The 20,641-nt window shown below is 31.1% G+C and overlaps 1 protein-coding gene across 1 annotated transcript; it reads right to left on the bottom strand.

The window, feature by feature from the left end:
* Positions 1-11,134: 11,134 nt before the first annotated feature.
* On the bottom strand, positions 11,135-12,029 carry LOC149492603 (germin-like protein subfamily 1 member 13). The gene is made up of 2 exons (XM_089716497.1): positions 11,877-12,029; positions 11,135-11,795 (listed from the first exon to the last, which is right to left on the bottom strand). The coding sequence occupies exons 1-2, from the start codon at positions 11,998-12,000 to the stop codon at positions 11,233-11,235; spliced, it is 687 nt and encodes a 228-aa protein (XP_089572623.1). The 5' UTR covers positions 12,001-12,029; the 3' UTR covers positions 11,135-11,232.
* Between the last annotated feature and the right edge of the window lie 8,612 nt (positions 12,030-20,641).

The following is a 20,641-nucleotide window of genomic DNA, read 5'->3' as shown; positions in this document are numbered from 1 at the left end:
ATAACGAAACTCTGCCCATTTAATTTCAGCATTTTGTGCATATTCTCTTCTACTCTAAATTCTAATTAAATAATTAAATAACTGCATTCACACCATCGTCATTTTGGCAGCAAACTGCCTTAAGTAAATAAGTTTAGGCTAAAATGCCCGGTTAATCAATAATCGTGGTATTAATGCTTAACTCCGAACATATTGGCTAAAGTGCCTAGTTAATTAATAACTACGGTGTAATTGCCTTTATTTCGAACAGTTAGGCTAAAAGTCCAATTAATCAATAATTGTGGCTAAAAGCCTTAATCAATCACGTTTTTGGCAACAAAATTGCCTACAGTTTAATCAATCACGTTTTGGCAACAAATTGCCTACGGTTTAATCAATCGCTTTTGGCAACAAATTGCCTATACTTCAAATAACCACTTTTTGGCGACAAATCGCCCAAATATCACCTTTTCTTTGGCAATAAATTGCCTAAATTACATATCATCTTTTGGCAAGAATGCCTTAATCATTTTGGCGACAAATCGCCCAACAAAACCCCTTTGGCACAAATGCCCTTAATCAATCACTCTGGCGACAAATCGCCTAACCAATCTTTGGCAACAAATTGCCTAATCAAATATCAACTTTTGGCACAAATACCTTAATCAACCATTTTGGCGACAAATAGCCCAAACATCAATTTTTGGCAATAAATTGCCCAATCAAACACTTTTGGCAACAAATGCCTAAAACAACAAATCAATCAATCTTTGGCAAAAATGCCTAAAAAAATGCACGAAGCATGCACACACTCATGCATGAAGCATACCCCTTCAAGATGCCTTTGAATAGGCTTTTTTCGAACTACGTCGGCTTTGATCTCTCATTCAAACGAGAGTACGTAGGCACGTTCGGGATTCAACCCCGAGCGGCAAGTCGAAATCACCAAAACACTTTACTGGTCCAATTGCATCAATTTACCTTGCAAGGCATTTACACTTAGGTTAGTTAATCAGCATGACATAGTCTCGGGATCCACCTCGGGTTCGTAGATTTTGCCTTAAACTTTGGGGTAATTAATCTAGACTTAGGTTAATTAAAATTGGAGTCATTTAGGGTTCTTTCTTAGTTTTCCCTTATAAAAATAAACTAGGTGGCGACTTCATAAAACACACACGTGAGCATACCTCATTCAAGCACAATTTTGCCTTCGGGGGAGGGTTCACAGATATTACTTTTATTACACCTCTGTTTAATTTTTAGAAATGCTAAAATTGTTATTGATTCAGATGTTCTAAAACGGTAATAAGTCTTATCTATTCTGAACATTAGAACTCTGGTATTCTAATAAAGTGAATATACCATGTTCTAACTGTTGTTCTATTCACAGTATATTTCACTGATTGGGTTTCTAATTAATTTTCTAAACTTTATGAGGATGTTCTAATCCTGATAGCTTTCCATCATAAAGTCATTCTGATATTTGATTAAGGCTCTGTGAAGAAGTTCTGAATTTAATAACTGTCTTTCACATAGCTTTACATGATTTCTCAAACTTTATGAGGAAGTTCCAATTTCAATGACTTCCTTCATAAAGAAGCTCTGATAGTATATAAGTCAGTGTAAAGCTGTTCTAATCAATAGCTGCACTTCGCACAGACTTTCTATCTTTTATAATTAGAACATTGTGAGGTGATTCTAATCCATATTCTATTCTCACAAAGTTCTGTGTGTTTTCTGCTGCACTTAGAATTCTATATTTTATTTAGAATTTCTAAAATTTATTTCAGTTTTTAGAAAACCCAATTCATCCCCCCTCTTGAGTTGTGCCATACATATATGGGACCCACAAATTGTATTCATTTTTATTGTAATATTGCGTGGAATTCATTTATTAAATTGAATTCATTTTTTTGTTGCATGACAAAAAATGAGTTGTTATTTAGTTGTCGACAGATTTGTAGTTGTGATTTAGTTGGTGTTGAATTTTGTACATGTGTTATTGAAAAGAATGATAAAATTGGAATTAGGCAAAATTATATATGTAATTTAATCAATGTAATTTTATGTAATGCAATTTTAAAATTTTAGTTTTTGTTGAATTGATTGAAAAATAAAAAATTACATGTTATTAATTAATGTTAAAAAAAGAACTCAATCAATTAAAATATGTGCAAGTAAATAAATATAATTGTGTAACTAAAATAAATAACAAATAAACATAGTTATGTAACTAAAATTACTCTTTTTTTGTAATTATGAAATAATGCATTTTATTTGTTATTATTGTTGTTATTATTCTTTTTTTTTTTTTAAATGAATGATGCGTTTGGGTTGGAGGCCTAATAGTGGTCATTTTGCCTTTAGAGAATGTTGGTATGATATAGAAGTGTTTATTGAAGTGTGTTTGTATTTGAGATTTGATTGTGTTGTGCCGAAGTACTGTCGAATTTTTTTTCAAAAAATTCAATATTTGGAATCGTACACTTACCTTTATTATAGTAGGTTCATATATATATATATATATATATATATATATATATATAGAACTATATATGACCTTAGTATTGAATAAATGAACTTAGTGAGTTTACATTTATATATAGCTACCCTTATTATAGAAATAACCTTAGTAAGTTAGAAGTGTCAATTGAACATTACATTTGGCATGTTTTAAGGATGGTTTAGACTAATGCAATTACATATAATTTGCCCTTTATAAACACAGTGTTAATTAGGTAAAAAAAAATGCGGACTAATCGAGATTGGATGTACTGGAGGTACAAGGTCAATGGGATATTAAGACAAGAGTTCTTGCAAGGATTGGAGGCCTTTATACAGTTTGCAGTTAGTAATTCTAGTTGTATGGATGATAATAAGTTGACGTGTCCATGTAATCACAAGAAGTGTCGAAATAGAGCCTTCTTAGATATCATACAATTAAACTTCATTTATGCAAAAATGGGTTCGTGGAAAATTATTACGAATGGATACATCATGGTGAACCTTGAGTTTCCAGTGGGTCAGGCCACTCTATTCCGGTAAGTTTAGAAGGTCAGCCTTATTAATTTTAGTATGGTTATCAATGTAATGATATGGTAATCAATGCGAGTAGAGTAGAATGTCATTGGGAAAATATGGAGGAATCGCCAAACGTAACAGCACAACAATTGTTTGACATTGTAAGTGCAGCTAACAGTGAATTGTGGCCTGGATGCAAGAATCATTCAATTCTATCTGTTGTGGGCACGATTACTGCACATGAAGCGGAGCAACATTTTTCAGAAAGGTGTTACAATGATTTTGTGCAGTTAGCAAAAGAAATGTTGCCTGAAGAACTATACTACAGCTCGAAAGCGCCTTGTTTCTTCTCATGCTGATGAATCTGAAGCTGAGTCAAGAATTGATGAGATAGCACTTTATCTCGACGCTGTAGGGGGCAAGAAGAAGAGGAAGGTATATGGCATCGGGTCTCAGGCATCACAGTTTTACTGCGGCTCAGCATCTCACGCTTCTGCAGCCAGTGCAGGACCACAGCCCGAGCACAGTGCCGAGGAGTTTACTGCATTACGGGCTCGTGTTGATGATCAGGAAAGACAGATTGCAGAACTTAGAGCGCATGTCATGCGGCTGTCTGGTCAACCCGGTGCTGGTACTTCTTCCTCTGATCCTGCGCTTGCTACAGATCGAAATGTTTCGACATCTCAGCAGCAGCCACTACCGTCTCCTGATCCTGATGTTGCAGACGATACCTTGGTCACCCCTGCCGACACTATAGCACATCCAGCAGGTACTCCTCCCGGCGATTCGACATTGGATCGTGCAAATGACCAACTGTGTAGATTTGATTTTGGACCTTTTTGGTTTTTCAGTTGTTTTTTGAAATTTTGTTGAGTACATTAACTTCATTAACAATTACATTTTTATATTGTTTTTGAATTGCGTTTGTGATATATATATATATGCAAATTTTCACAGGTGCAAAAAATTATGGTTTTATAATAATATTTATTTTTTTCTTCTTTTTTTTTGTGTTTTGCGACGGATTTGCGATCGAACTGCAACCAAAAATAAAAACTTTAAATTTAAAATTTGCGACCGATTTGCGACTGCATTTCATAATTGCGACAGACTATTTCTGCGACCAATTTGCGACAGCGTTTCGAAATGAAAACACGACCAAATTTTGCTACCAAATTTTTAGTTTTGCGACGATCACTTTTGCGACCGATGGTTGTCGGTCGCAAATCGGTCGCTAAGGTCACTAAGTTTGCTTAGCGACCGATTTCTTGCATTTTACAACCGATTTATCGATCACAAAATGCCGTTTTTTTTGTAGTATTAATTTATTAGAGGTGTGATATGGTAAACTAAAAATGGGAAACTCTTCAAACAACAACAAATCAAGAAAAGGTTTAAAATGAAAGTATCAGTATGTCAACGACTTTTTTAGTGATTTCATATTATTGCAAAGTGAAAAGAAGTTTAAGAAGCAATTTTTTTTCGATTGTTACTTAGAAAGAAAAAACAATTTATTAGTTAATATTGAAAAAGTAAAACACCTCCCCTTAATAGAATTTGTTTTATATATATATATATATATATATATATATATATATATGAAAGACAACATGAATTTTATAATAACAATAATTAAAGATTGAAAATTGTAAGACAGACTCTTAACTTAGCATTTTTTACTAAAGCTCATAGTTTTTTTTTGTGTAAATCATCGATATTCAGATCCTATTATTAAGGACTGCCTAATCCTGCTCAAAACTTAGTCACAGTTAAGACTCTTTGCCCCTCTCTGCAGTTGTATTTAGTAAGTATCGAACTTGAGAACTCCTCTCACATGCCCAGCGTGCATTGCCAGTTGTGTTTTTAGACTCCATTTATTGGTATACTTTGGATTCCAACAATAAACAATGAAAAATAAATTAACTATAGTCTATTGAATGTCGAAAAAAAAAAAAAGGAAATAACTCAAAATTAAAACTTAGTTAAAGCTTAAATTATATAGTGCCACCCTGCAATTTTAGTTACAGCAAATAAATGCAAGAGAGGAACCAAAAAGGACAATGAAAAAAAAAATTATTTTGGGTTAAATAAATTCATAAAATGAAAAAAAAATTTTATTGATTATTGTTGATAAAAAAACCAATACCATATTAAGAAAAATGATAGGCAAAACTAATAGAGGAAATCATGTAAAAACAAGGAAATCTAACAAAGAACTCATGAAACTTAAAAAAAAAAAATTAAATTAAATTGTAAAAGCAAAAGACAATGATAAACACTGATCTAAACCGAGATTTGAGGAGGACCACTCCACGTAACGGAACAGAAGATACGTGCATGATCTTCAGAGATAATGCCCAAATATTTTTCCCCTGTATTTACGTAGCCTATTGTCCCGACTCAAAATCATAGGCCAGACCGGCTCTAGAGCCCAACTCAGTATAAGGTCCCAGAGGCCCGTAGTAAGCTTGAACTACTAAAATTCAACCATATCAATATGAATTTCAAACAATCAACCAATAATGCCATACGTAACAAAATCTCATAATATAACTAATAGATAAATAACTAAATATCTACATAAATTTATCGATTATAATATAACTAATAGATAAATATAAATAAGTTTTCTTACATAACTATATAATAAGATAATTACTGAAATTACAAAATTTTCTTTTCTAGCTCTGCGGTGAAGGAAACAGAGCTTTAACCAGGACAAAGAAGAATCTACTTCCTAAAAAAGTTAAAACAAACGAAATATGAGTTTAGTAATGAATAATAATTATTACATAACACAATCATTCACACGAAATGCTTCCTAAGTACTAAAATAAATACACAGCCGGTCAAGCATATAGCACAACATCAGCATCCACAAGCAATTACACCTTCAGGTAATCAAACCAATGGAAATTGGTCAATGGCATCACCGAAAACCCGATGAGCCGTCCTCGCATATGGCTCATCCTCTCAAGACGTGTGCACTAGGGAGCCAATCCCTCATACATGGTCGACCAGTCTAATCCTCACTTAACCAGCCTTCTCATTTTTTTTATACTCTTTTCTTTCCATACCAACAGGAGGCCATCCTGTGGTTTTCCGTATACTCCACATCATCAGATGCACACCGGAGCACCGATCTCCCCATGCATGGCTGACGGTATCGTAGGCCGTCCTCACAAACTCATGGTGACCCACTTCATCCCAATTCCACACAAACAAGGCATAGCAATATCACAACACAAACAATCAAACATCGCACTTAATTGCATCACATTAATAAACAAAGATTATGCAAATGTACAAATATACACATATATACAATAAGTAGAAAAGTAATAAATTAAATAAGTAATAATCAAATAAATAGATAATTATAGCATATGTGGTAATGTAACTATGCATGATGCAGATTGTAGAGCACTTTTAAATTCTGATTCGCATGAGCGGTGGATGAACTCAGACAATTTAATAAATCATAAATGCAAAGGAAATAACTAAAGTAAATAAAGAGATTTATTTTAGATACATCAAATTAAAGAATTATTCCAAACAAACCTATTAACTTATCCATTAAATACAACTAGCTTAGATTCTATTGAAATTTCGGCAGCACCTCCTTTCAAAATGGAACTATCAACCTGTTTAAATATCCCAATAACACCAAATATTATTCAATCAATGCACACAGTCCAGCCATCGGGCAATCAAACAATTTTATTTCCCTTCCTCCATCCAAAGTAATCACATCAATATTTAATCGTCAATGTCAAACTTTAACTTACCATATAACATTAAATAAATAAATAAATAAATAAGCAAATAAGTGAAAATAGCTATTTGCTTAACCTCCACATGTTACTAGTTAAACTATCTAATATAGACCCTTAACAATCATATAAACTATAGCTTATGTATCCAACATTCGTTAACTAAAATCTCATATTACAACTAAACAATCCATGAATCATTATTCTTATTAAGCAAAATCATAAATAACAAACCTATTTAAATTATCTATCAACCATAGATAATCGACGAACACCGAATCTTGAAAGCACACTCGCTTGCATATATAGGTCCTAAAACAACACAAAAACTTAAGGTAACTGCTACCAATTCACAAAATTCGGAGTTTTTCTATACCAAAATTACATATTACACATTAACTAATCAATCCCTAGCAAGAATTAAATTTACAACTTCATTATACCATAATATCAAGCAACAATTTATTTTTAAATAATATCTTTGATTAGTCCTTGAATACATAGATACATATATAAGTATAAGGGCATAATTAGCTTTCACGGTTAATTCTTTTCCATATTCTTTAATTTGTACCTATACATATAAAACTTCAAGCTCAATCATTGCATACACACTTATATAAATATATCCCATAAAATGCATAAATTTATACATGTCTTTCTTTCTCCATACCAATACCAAAATCGAATTTCTAATCAAACTCATAGCCTAAATGCTAACAAATTTGCCCTTCGACAAAGAATTCGTATATCGCGTCACTTCTCACCTCATCATTCTCAAGGTTCAAGTAATGGAATAATATGGAAGCAATTATAACCACAAAAATGCAAATTTATATTTAAAACCCATATTCCACTCACTCTCTTGTTTCTTGTTTCTTTTCTTTTTTTTTTTTTTTTCCCCCTCAAGAATTTAGTATACGGTATCATTTCCTACTTTATTAAGCAAAACTTAACGAAAATAGCTAAGCTAGCTGCTGCCATATCAAGGGAAACTTAGATTTTTGAGTAATTTCAATGCTACTTAACACGTTTCCCCATTTAAGAGCTTGATTGCAACCTCTTATTCTCGTGTTAAAAGCTAGAGCTCAAGTGATTAACCAAAAAAAAAAAAACCTGCTGCCATTAAAGAATTATTCTCAATTCTCATCAAACTCGATCATTAGAACATCTACTTTCACAATAAATTATGAAAAACAAATTCATACCACCAATATAATCTTATTTCAAGCAAAACCATGACTTTATCCGGTTAGAGGCTGCCACCCTTAATTCATACATATTTCTTAGCTAGAACCACCTTAATCACACCAAAACACTTATCAAAATATGTTTTAACTATAATTAGTGAGCAACTAAATTCTTTTTTTTTTCTAGATTTTTGCATTAACAATAGTAGCTAGGGATTTCATTTCTACAATAACTTAATTTATAAATCAAATCCTTCATATTATTTTTTTTTTTTTATCAAAGAACTCATAAATTAACCCAATAATAAATCGCGTGGGAAATCAGAATTTCCGGTTAGAACAATTGGCAACTAGATCTATTCTCCAAACCGGTTAGTGCCGCTGCTAGTTCGGTCGAAAGTGAAGGAGATGGTGGTCGGAGAGGCTGCAAGTGAGAAGATCAGATCACAAACGCGGCTAAGGACAAGTGTCGCTGGAAAAACGAAGGAACAGGACTGGTTCCGCTACTGTCCCGATCGGAACGCAACCGCATTTCCTTGCGTTTTCTGTGCCAGCAGGTGAACGACGATGGAGAGGGAGAGTGCGGAGCTACGCCGTTGACGGGAGTGAAGCTGGAGTCGTCCGATCTTGCTGGAGTCACCAGAGAAACGAGGAGAGAAAAGCGAGCTATCGATCGAAATCGCAGCTCCCTCTCTTGCTTGCGAGGCAATAACAGGAGGCGTAATGCAGAAGTCGGTGGCCGGTGGAACTGTTAGAGAGGAGTGGTGGTCCGTTTGGCGGTTAAGGACGGTGAACGGAAAACGCAGGTGGGGGAGGAGCTGTGCGGCAGAATCGGGGAGGAGAGAATTTCTTTGTTTTTTTTTGGGGTTAGCATAGGTCGGGTATTTCCCATATTCTAGAGATTTCTGATTGGTTCTAAGTCCGTTTAGGTTCAATTAGAATCTGGTTTGGCCCAAATCAGGAGTTTTGATTGGTTTTCAATTCATTTATGGATTTTTAATGGGTTTAACATAGTTTTCAAGTTTGGTTTAACAAATAATGTATTTATTAATAGAATTTATTTAAATAATTCACAAAACTATTTTTAATTGTAAAAATATCCTATAATATATTTGGGTAAAATTAATATTTAGACTTTTAAATGAAAACCTTTTGAAAATAAGTTTTTTGGGTCGTTTCACCTACTTGCTCCCTTATCATGTATATAAAGAAAAACCTTCTCCAACGAGGAGATTAATGTCATTCGTTCCAATAATCTAATATAATTAAACTCCAGTTGTCCGAATTGTTATTATGTTTCTGAGACTATCAAATTGGAGCAAACGTGCAAAATTGTACCACTTTCAAAGCGTTCGGTCATCTAGCTCACCCTTCTCAACATCCCAAACACCCTAGATACAAAAATGGAGAAAGCTCCCGCGCCAGGAGTAGGAAATGCTAATGGAGCAAGTAATTCAACTAAAAAATTGATGCCCACGCCCCCAAATGTCTCAACACTAGACTTGCAAATAGTTGCGTTGCTCACCCAAGCATATAACGATTTGGCAGCTGTCCTACAAAGAATAATGGCCAAGCCAGTTGTGCATATTCCCCCTGAAGGTGGACGACACATCAACATAGCAACGGAGGGAGGAGACGCCAACAAGACAATGGGAGATGACATGGGGGACGAAGATTCCTCCTAGCACACAAGGACCCAAACCAGAACTCAGACACAGGTGCAGTCTACTCCTTTTCTCGGGAACACATACCATGATGATGAAGAAGAATTCCAAGCAAAGACCCTATAAATCTTGAAGGATTTCTGAGAGACAGGGGACAATACGGACTTCAGGCTAAGAAACAACTCACCTCTAACCTCAAAAATCTTATCGGCACACTTCCCCCACAAATTCAAGATGTGGAGCTTTGAGATATATGATGGAACCACTGATCTTAGAGTCACCTGTCGAACTTTTGCACTATAATGCACATCCAGACGACAACAAATGCCTTACTATGCAGAGCTTTCCTCATAACCCTGAAGGGACTAGTGCAAGAATGGTTTTAAATGCTCAGGACAGGATCCATAGGCAATTTTGCCCAACTAGCAGCTGTATTCAAAGCTCGTTTCATCATTTGCATAGCGAGCAAGAAGATATCTTCAGATCTAATAGTCCTGAAAGGGGCTGATAGTGAATCACTTCGAGAATATATCATTAAATTCCAGAAACTAGCTATGTAAATAGAAGATCTCAACACTAAAGTCGCCACTAGTGTAGTGGCCAAAAACTGTAAGTATAACAAGCTCTTTGATTCATTAAACATTGACAAGCCTTATTCTTTTGCAGAATTGATGGCTCGAGCCAACAACTTCGCTCGGCTAGACGAGGCTTGGAAGGCCCAGCATGCGCAACACAAGGACAAAGAAACCAAAAGGAGGACAGACAAACCTCGAGGGCCCTCCCCTTCCCGGATCAGCAGGTCAAACAGAAGCCGATCGAGCTATTCAATAAACTTGCCTTAAGAGTCAATACACACCATTTGTTGTTAGGTTTTGTCTTCATAATCCTCAGCTCATTAAAAGATAAATGTATCAAAAATACCAATCAAGAGCTTAGGCATAAGTTCCATGACAAATACTCATTACTATTGTGGCAAAAGCTGTTTCTGTCATTTTATTTTTCTTTCCAGATTTGTACTCTTTTGGTATGAAACTAATCTTATTTTTAAGTTTTACGTTCCCTCTCTCTTTTGCCTTTGTTAGTCTACCATTTTCAATCAATCTTAGATGTTCAGTTTTTTTTTTTTTTCTTTCTTTTTTCTAAATAATGATTTTAACATATATTTTCATAACTCTTTTTACATATTTATGCCATACACTTAATAAGTTTTGAAATAATCACTGACAACGAATAATTCAATGTTATTATGTTAGAGTTAAAAAAAAAAAAAAAAGTCCAACTGAATTAATATAATAAATTTGGATTTCTTTTTTGAGCTTGGGCGAGCTACTAATCAACTAATCAAGTCATATTAAACCAAAAATTCAAATATATATTAATTTAATAACTTGCAATAGTACACATCACTTAATGTAACATGAACTTGGTGAGAGAGGCATATATTAACCATACTCATCCTTATTATGCTACAATACTCTCTTTTGAGATTAAAAAAAAGAAAAGAAAAGAAAAAGAAAAAGAAAAAGAGAAACTCTTTTTATTTACTACAATGTAGTGAATTATTATGAGGATATTAATTAACTTTCTGCTTGGAGAAAAACTCAATTAATAAAGCTGATCTGGATCAACCCATTCTTCTTTTTGAAGTTTAGTCACTAAATCCTTATCAAGATGGAATGCTCTTGACAAAACATCAGGATTTACTGATGGGGTAGCTCCAAATATTGTATTTGCAATAGTAACAACTCCTGGGTTTTGGCTATTCAATACAGCTAGAGCGACTGCAGGAGTATTGCCAATATTTAACTGGAAGTGAATGAGTCCATGTGGAAACACAAGTGCATCTCCTGGCTTTAAGATTTTGGCGAAAATGCGGTGATCAGGATTTCCTGTAATAAAACCCGCATAAAGAGTTCCTTCTAAGACAGTCAGTATTTCTGCAGCTCGAGGGTGAATATGGGGTGGGTTTAGACTGCCACTTGGTGCAAAATCAATGCGGACTATGGATAAGGCATTAGTGTTGAGTCCTGGAACTTGATCTACGGTTGAGAGAGTGAGACGTACTCCTAATTGTTTTGAGGTTTGTTTACGAACGTTAAGCCCTGTAATAAAGAAATCGTCTGCTGTCACTTTCTCTGGATCTTTGCAAAATTTTCCATTAACGAACACTGCATCAAAGTAATGGAGTTAGTTATATACTTAGAGACAATGAAAAAAGAAAGAAAGAAACACAATTAGCTCACACTTACCACCATGTTTGGTATCATTGGTTGCAACACAAATGTCCTGGAGAGGACTAGGGTCATAAGCCATGGCAGAAGAGAATACCAGAGCCAAGACTGCAAGAGCTACGAGGAAATTAGCAGTTTTCATTTTTGCTTAATTATAATTCTACAACTTGTTATTTGCTTCGATGAGGTGTGAGAAATCTTGCATGGCTATTTATAGATGAAGGCTTTTAGTTCTTTTTTTTTTAATATAAATATTTGATAAGCAAAAAGACAATTGTCGCCATACTTGATAAGCTAAAATTAGATTTTCAAAGTACGTGGGCTGCTTTACAAATAGTTACAGTACTGTTACTTTACGGCTGCCAAAGGTAATCGATTTGTATTTGTTTGACAGTGCAAGCCATTAGCAGGGAGTTTGGGTTCTCTCTTACATCTAACCTGGGTAAGTATCTTGGTGTTCCATTACTCCGTGAGTTAGTTTTTCATGCTTATAATTGACGGTGGTTAATTGATAAATGTTCGTATTTAGTAACATTTTGACAGCTGTTATTGTTAAAATATAAAACAACAAAGTATAATTGTTTTTTATATATATTATACTTTATAATATGTGTATATATTTCTTTTAATTTAAGGTGAATGTATTATTTTATTTTAATGTATTCCATAAATAAAAATATTAATTAAATTTTTTAAAATAATACTTAATAAAAAATTTATTTTTAAATAACTACGATTAAATTATCATAAAAAATATTAATTTTAAAAAAATAAATTTATTAGCAACTATTTGTATGATAGTAATGAAATTCAAATATGATATAACTACAAATCAGTCACTAGTTATTAAAAAAAAAAAAAAAACTCCAAAATGTGCTTATCAAACACCGAAAACTTAGTTATTAAATACAAATAAACTATCAGCTAAACTAAATGCCGGACTATTTGATTTAATTGTTATTGAGCTCAAAGTAGACAGTTGTTGCTATTATAAAATATCTCATATTATTTTTTAGTTAATTTATTATTCAAGTAAAAATTAGAAAATTTTGAGTAAACTGAATTAGTTATATTTATTGTTAAAGTAAATTTTATGGTAAGTGAAGTGTTGAATTCAGTTCCTCATTCATTGAATATTTCTAGAAAGATTGAAATAATTTATTCAGTAAACTGAATTTTGAGAATTCATCAAATAATTTATTCAATTCTGTTTGGTTTAATTTATAGATTTTTAATCTTTAAAAATAACTAAGAGTTAATTTTAAAAATATTTAATATTATTTAAAGTTTGATTTTGCTATCCGATCACCAATCACCAATCAGGCAGCTTAATTAACTTGGCTTTGAGAGCTATATAATATCCAATACTAGTAATAGCTGAACTTCCCCTTCAATGCAGTTTTCTTTGACTTATGAGACCTTAATCAAAATCAATTTCCCTGCTGATTGCTGACACGTCACCACTCACAGAAGTCTCTGCTGTCCAACTGGAATTGCCCATAATCATCAAATTCTGACCTCTTTCATTCATCGTGACTGCAAATGGCTAATTTTTTAAGTGCAGACGAGTAAAACTATATATTAAGAATGATTTTTATAATTTATTAAATATAAAATTCCATTTTACAAATAAAGTTTTTACCAAATTTATTTTCAATAAAGTAAATTCCATATAGATTTATTATTCCAAAACAACAATGAGAGGCAAATAAGTGATGATTTGTATAACATTCTACCATTCATAAGGCATAAATGTTACCATATTATGAAAGAATATGCATTATATATTTATGGATCAGAAAACTTGAACATAAATTCCTGATCATATTTATTTAACAATCTATCAATTTGTTTATTTAGTGCAATTTTTTTTAAAGAAATCAAACTAGAAATTTCCTTAAGTGAAAACTGTATACAAATATGAGATACAGATCAATATGTTTCTATACTTTTGTGTAGAAAGTCTAATAATAACCACTTATACAAAAAAAAAAAAAAAAAAAAAAAAAAAAAAAAAAACAATCTTGATTTGAAGTATTTGATTAAGTTGACAGAGTACTTATGTTATAGGTGATCGCTTACTCTACTTAGTGGCTATTCATGGCCATTGTTTGACTCCATAGTCTTTCTACAAGTCTGATCTGATCTGATCACTTTCAAATTCTTCCTTCTACTAGAGAAGAGATTTGCACTTCTTTCTGCATAACTGTCCAAATAACAAACTACACTAGACAAAATCACTATAATGGTGACAAGAATAACTTAAAACTAAATCTAAGAACAAAATCCTAAAATATGAGTAATAATAAATCCTAATATTTAGCAATAGTAACACAAATTTGTAGATCTGATGATTATTTAAAAAACAAAAAAAAAAAAAAAAAAAAAAAAAAAAAAAAAAGAGAGAGAAATGGGTGACCACCAGTGAGAGCTTAATGGTGGCCGCCAGTAGAAAAAGAAAAGAAAGCTTCTAGGGTTTGAAAGAAAGGGAGAGTCGGCTAGAAGAAAGGAGTTGAACAATAGAAAAATAAAATGTCCCTCTAAACTATAATTAATACAACAGATTTATTTAGTGCAAGTTTTAAGTTAAAATACTTGGTGACAGAATATAAATATTTATTAGAGACTTAACCGTGATTTAATAAGATCTAATTTTATTTTAGGATCAAATATTATATTTTGCATAGAATCAGAATAGGATTACGAGATTTCATTCCTATTCCTCCACAAACACTCATTTGACAGTCATCATTTCAAAATACTTATTTAATTAGTAATTCCAAATGCGTATGCAACAATAATTCTAACTCCAACTCTAATTAATGTCTTTTTACCTTCATCATCTATTCAATTGCGATTGTTTATTATTCTTTTATTAACTTAAGCATTAACGTAGTTTCAAGCCTAGAACTCTTCTCCTCTTTCCTTTTTCCGTTCGTTTCTTGCAGCTTTTATGGATGGATTTATCAAAATCTATCAATTGCTTATAATTTTAAATAGATTTTAAAATAATTAAAATATTTAAATAATATAAAAATGAGTATTACTAAACGGATTAAAATAAATAGTAAATGTTGATGGGTTATATATTAAACACCAAATGCTTCTTAAACATGTGAATTGTCATTTGTCTCCGAAGCAACTCATGTGAAACAATCACTCCCAATTTATTTTCCATGAGAAGTTATTTAACTCTATCACATTTATGTAAAACTCATCATTTATATTTGTTGCAAAAATTTATGACACCCTTAATTTTTTACTTTGATGAGTTGAAAACCTCTATTAATAAAGTTGCACATATTAAAAAATCAACTCGTAAAATCGTTTATTAAACACTTCAATTCCAATTTGATCAATTTATTAAATACTTATTAAATAGTTAAATATGTGAAAATTATTATTTTGCAAACCACATATCAAATCAATATTTTGCATATAAAATACGTATCCAACAATAATTCTAACTCCAAGTCTAATCAAAGTCTTTTTACCTCTATATAAAGGGGATCAAACTCCCTATTCAGGGACGCAAGATGTGACAGGTCATCTATTCAATTACGATTGTTTATTATTCTTTTATTGACTTAAGCATCAACGTAGTTTCTTGTGAGGATTAAAGCAGCCAGTATAAAGTTAAATTCATTTATGAAAGAGGAGCCCACTTGAAAGCTACCTCTGTGTTCTTTTTTTATTTCTATCCTTTTTCTATTCAAGCTATTATGATTACTTATACATAATTAGACACAGTCCTAACAGATGAGGAGTGTGCGTTAGTAGAGCTATTCTAACGGGAGTTAGGAGAGCTATTCTAACGGGATTACAATACAAAATGCAAATAGTTGCTGACACATCACATATCCGTTATAGTTTCAAGCCTAGAACTCTTCTCCTCTTTCCTTTTTCCGTTCATTTCTTGTAGCTTTTATGGATGGATTTATCAAAATCTATCACTTGGTTATAATTTTAAATATATTTTAAAATAATAAAAATATTTAAATAATATAAAAATGAGTATTACTAAACAGTTTAAAATAAAGATTAAATGTTGATGGGTTATATATTAAACATGTGAGTTGTCATTTGTCTCCGAAGCAACTCATGTGAAACAATCTCCCAAATCTATTTTCCATGAGAAGTTATTTAACTCTATCACATTTATGTAAAACTCATCATTTATATTTGTTGCAAAAATTTATGACACCCTTAATTTTTTACTTTGATGAGTTGAAAACCTCTATTAATAAAGTTGCACATATTAAAAAATCAACTCGTAAAATCGTTTATTAAACACTTCAATTCCAATTTGATCAATTAATTAAATGCTTATTAAATAGTTAAATATGTGAAAATTATTATTTTAAAAGTTGTGCCAACCACGTATCAAATCAATATTTTTCATATAAAAGTCGAAATTCTTTATTAGTATCAAGAGATATGCAATATTAGCAAAACTCATAACTTTAAGATATAATAGATCTCCAGTAATAGTTTACCTTTTATTTTCAAATTTTCATTAAGTTTCTATTTATGTATGTTTGAAACATTAATAAATAAAATATTTATATATATGATGTCATCTGATTACCTGGTGAAGGTTTTATTTTAAGCAATTATATTATTAGCTCAACGGAGAAATTAAACATTTGATTGGATAGCTTTTGTGGCCAAGTCATTATTGGCTGCTTTCCTAAAACTTTTTGAATGGAGATTTTGTTTTTGTTTGAGCAAAATAATATATTTAATTATATTGTCCAATTTTACCTGATTTGGTCGTTCTTTGTGGTCATGTCCTCATAATTGGTAACTATATATATATATATATATATATATTGTTATTATTATTATTATTATTATTGTATCCATATTTCTATTCATATTATAATTTGTATTGGTCAATGGTCATAGTCAAATAGTCTGTAATATTATATTATATATTCATCTAATAATATTTCTTCATAGTTTGTAACTTTATAAAAAGGTTGAGTAACACAACTTTAATTTTTATTTTGTTTTTTTTTTCTTTTTTTTTTGAATATAGAGGAAGGAAGGGATGAAACCCATAAGAAATATAAATAAACTCTCAAAGGATTAACTAGACATGGACTTATGCCAAGAAATATCATATATATCCCAACTTAAAAGATTCAGAACCGAAAAGGATGGGTAATTTTTACTTTGATTAATTAAATAATTGAATTTATAAAATTACATATATTAAAAATTTTAACTTATAGTAAATTTTTGCTAATGAAACATAAATTTAAATATTTCGAATGCATAATTTGTAATCAATAAATCTAACATTTTATGCATTATTTAGCACAAGTTTTCAACAGTGATATTTACATATTATTGAATATCCAGTAAATATATAATTAATGCAACTTTCATAAGTTGGAATGTTAATAGAGCGATTTTATAAATTAAATTATTCAACGGATAAGCCTTGATGGATTGTTTCACCATTAACTTTCTATTATATTGCAATCTCACCTCACTTGGACCGTTAGTTAACTTAATCTAAGTTTGCTCTCTCATACAATTTGCTAAGTTTAATTGTTATCTTAATTAAATTTATTTTTTTTCATTTATGTATTTGCCCTTTAGATACTTGGATGTAATAACAAGAAAGCAAAATAGATAGAAGATATGGAAATATTAGAAGTTTAAAAAACGGAAGGTGATTATGTACAATTTTTTTTTTTTTTTTTTCAAAAAGAAAGAACAAAATCTTGACTGTCTCAAGGAATAATAATCCAGGTATAATTTAGGACACTATCTCAAATTTGAAATTTTTTAAAAATGGGCTGTGGAAACCCATTTAACCTAAATATCCCAAATTTGAAACCGAGCATACTGGTAGGAGGCCCTAGTAACAGTATGAGCGCTCCCATGTATTTGCTTCCTATCCCATTTACTTGCTTGCTAACTCACTTGACCGAAATATTCGGTCTAAAATTTAAAATAAATTTACAATCCAAAAACTACGGGTGACAAGTTGAAGTAGGATTAAGATTAGGCTTGGGTTTCTAACACATTCTTCTAAGATGCTCATTCAAATTCTTTATCTCATATCTCATGTTTGTGATTTTCTTATAACCTATTATGTTTTCTGTCCTTAACATATATATTTAAATATAACGTGATTTAATCAAAGGTATAATGTAATGAAAAAGATATTATAATGAAATGTAATTAACATTCTATTACTATGTTTAGTCATGTAATTGAAAAAATTTATAAAATATAATCATCATTATCTCATTTTTATATTTGTTTGTGAATATGTAATGTAATTAACACACTGCTACTACCAACAAACACACTACCATGCACCACTCCATCACCACCAAGATAAAAATAAAAATATTCTTATATTTTGTTATAAGAATGGGAAGAATAGAATGAAAAATCACTAAAAAGATCAAAATACCCATAATTTTATATTGCAATTTAATTTATTTAATCAAAATATATTAAATTATATGTAAAAGAAAATAATTTTCAATAACTTTTAATTTTTGTTTTGTTACATTGCACCTTTGCAGCTTATTTTCTTTTAATTTTCATTAGGATTTCTTATTATATCAGCGAATAATAATTATTCTAGTTATAATAGTTTTATTATATATCTGGTCTTCAGAAGAGTGGTCATGTCCTTCCTGTATTATTTGTATCAATTTGAAATTTTTAATGAGATCCAAATATATTTATTAAGAAAAATGTAATAGTCAAGAGAGTAAAAGTTATAAATTGGCTAATATCAATGGCAACAATAATGACTTTATTAATAACAATAATAAAGGGGCACAATAAGAAACTTAATTAAAAACTCATTTTTGTTTAAAAAGTAAAAATTAAAAAGATTGAAAACTCAATATAGCACTTAATGACAACACTGCATACAAAAAATTCAAAGAGCCTATACAATATTTAAGAACACATAATATTTAAATGCGCCATACATAGCGATGGAAGCGGAACGGTTACTCGCGAATTTTAAACTACTTGTAGCCATATCCGTTTAGAATTTTATTAGTTATATCCGTTTCAAACTTGTTTAAATATCCATTTAAATATTTAAACCCGTTTAAAATTTTACTACTTTTATCCTTTCCAAATCCGTTTAAAGTACCCCTTAAATGGATAGATTATCCATACATTTTAATCTATTCAAACCCAAATTTATTTAAAATGTATTTTTTACTAATAAATGGATACTCTCATTCAACGGATCGGAACGGAACAGGTACCCTAAAATACCCGTCTCACTTCCATCCCTAGCCATACAACTAAGAAGATTCCAAGAACTCAAAATAGGCCATAGAATTAGCTTCATTTACTAATAAAAAATCAGACCCATAGAGCATGCTTTAAGGCATAATAACGTCGTGAAGTAGAGAATCAAGATGGTTTATCTTCGGACAAAATTTCCAACGATCATGCCTGACATTTGATTAATCAGGTAAATAAACTTTCAAAGATAAGGATATATAAATTTTAAATGTGAGAAAACAAGTAAATATGAATCTTACCCACGTATGACGACAAAGAATTTCGACAATTCGACTGCATTCATACATATTGATTATTGAATTAAGCAATTGCACTAAAAGTATAAATTTATTCTCAACTTAGTGCTTGTTCGGCAATATTAGCTATTATTTATTAGCTATTTATATAGCAGTTTAAATTAGAAATGATTGATAAAATAATTGTTTAGTTAGCTATTTAACTTAAAATGACAAACGAAAAACATTATATATTTAATTAGCTGAATTCAACGAAAAAATGGATGTGATTGTCAAAAAAAATTTAATTAATCTATGTGAAACGCTAAAATTAGAATATTTAATCTTTCATAAAAAGCTTCACCGACCTCTAAAGGCTATTAAAAGCTATGTTACTGATCAATACAATTAAAAAAATAGAGTTCTGATTTGGTCAAAAGCTAAAAGCTAGCATAAAAGTTATTGTCAAAAAAGGCCTTAATATTTTAGCTCCTTGTAACTAACATGCATAAAATTTAGCAACAAATTATGCTTTTGGCTATTGAAATTCAAGAACTACAAAAATTTGGTTCAAAGTGAGATCAAATAATATGACTCTTGAGAAGAAAAAAATGACAATCACCGACACCAACATAAATTGACAAATAAAAAAAAAAAACCAGAAAATCATATAAACCACTTATTCCAATTGACCTTCTTGTAATTATCACTAGCACCATTATGCATAGAGGCTTCCCAACTACAGCCCTCTTAAAATGTTAAAATCAGCTTTGCCTTAAAATGTTAAAATCAGCTTTGCGTTAATGATTCTTCCTAAAACAATCCAACAGTGTCAAAAGCATCCAAAGATAGACTAAGTTAATCATATATGGCTAATCCATACCCGTTACCTCAACCTTTGCAACTTGTTACAATTGCACTCTAAATCCAACTTAACTCCCAACACACTCCAATTTCAAATATTTATAAAAATCACACCCTAATTTGAAATCCAGTCAAAATTAATAATAAAAAACAATAAACGTGGGACCCACTTTAGTTAGCTAACACTCTCTCCTCTTTCATAAAAATCTCAAAGCAGATATTAGATATTCTCATCAAAATCTTAAATATTCTTTTTTTTTTCTCAACAATTTATCTTTGTATTAAAGATAAGCGAGATAGAAAATGGTGTAGCCTCTTGTTATTATTATATAGAGTAATCTAGGGTTTTATTTTTAATTTGGGTAAAGGACGATTTGCATTTGGAAAAAGCTAGGAATGGAGATG

This window comes from Jatropha curcas, chromosome 11 (assembly GCF_041381405.1).
Source record: "Jatropha curcas cultivar XTBG-Jc1 chromosome 11, XTBG_Jcur_1.0, whole genome shotgun sequence".
Classification (NCBI taxonomy): Eukaryota; Viridiplantae; Streptophyta; class Magnoliopsida; order Malpighiales; family Euphorbiaceae; genus Jatropha; species Jatropha curcas.
This window is presented reverse-complemented; position numbering and strand designations above follow the sequence as displayed.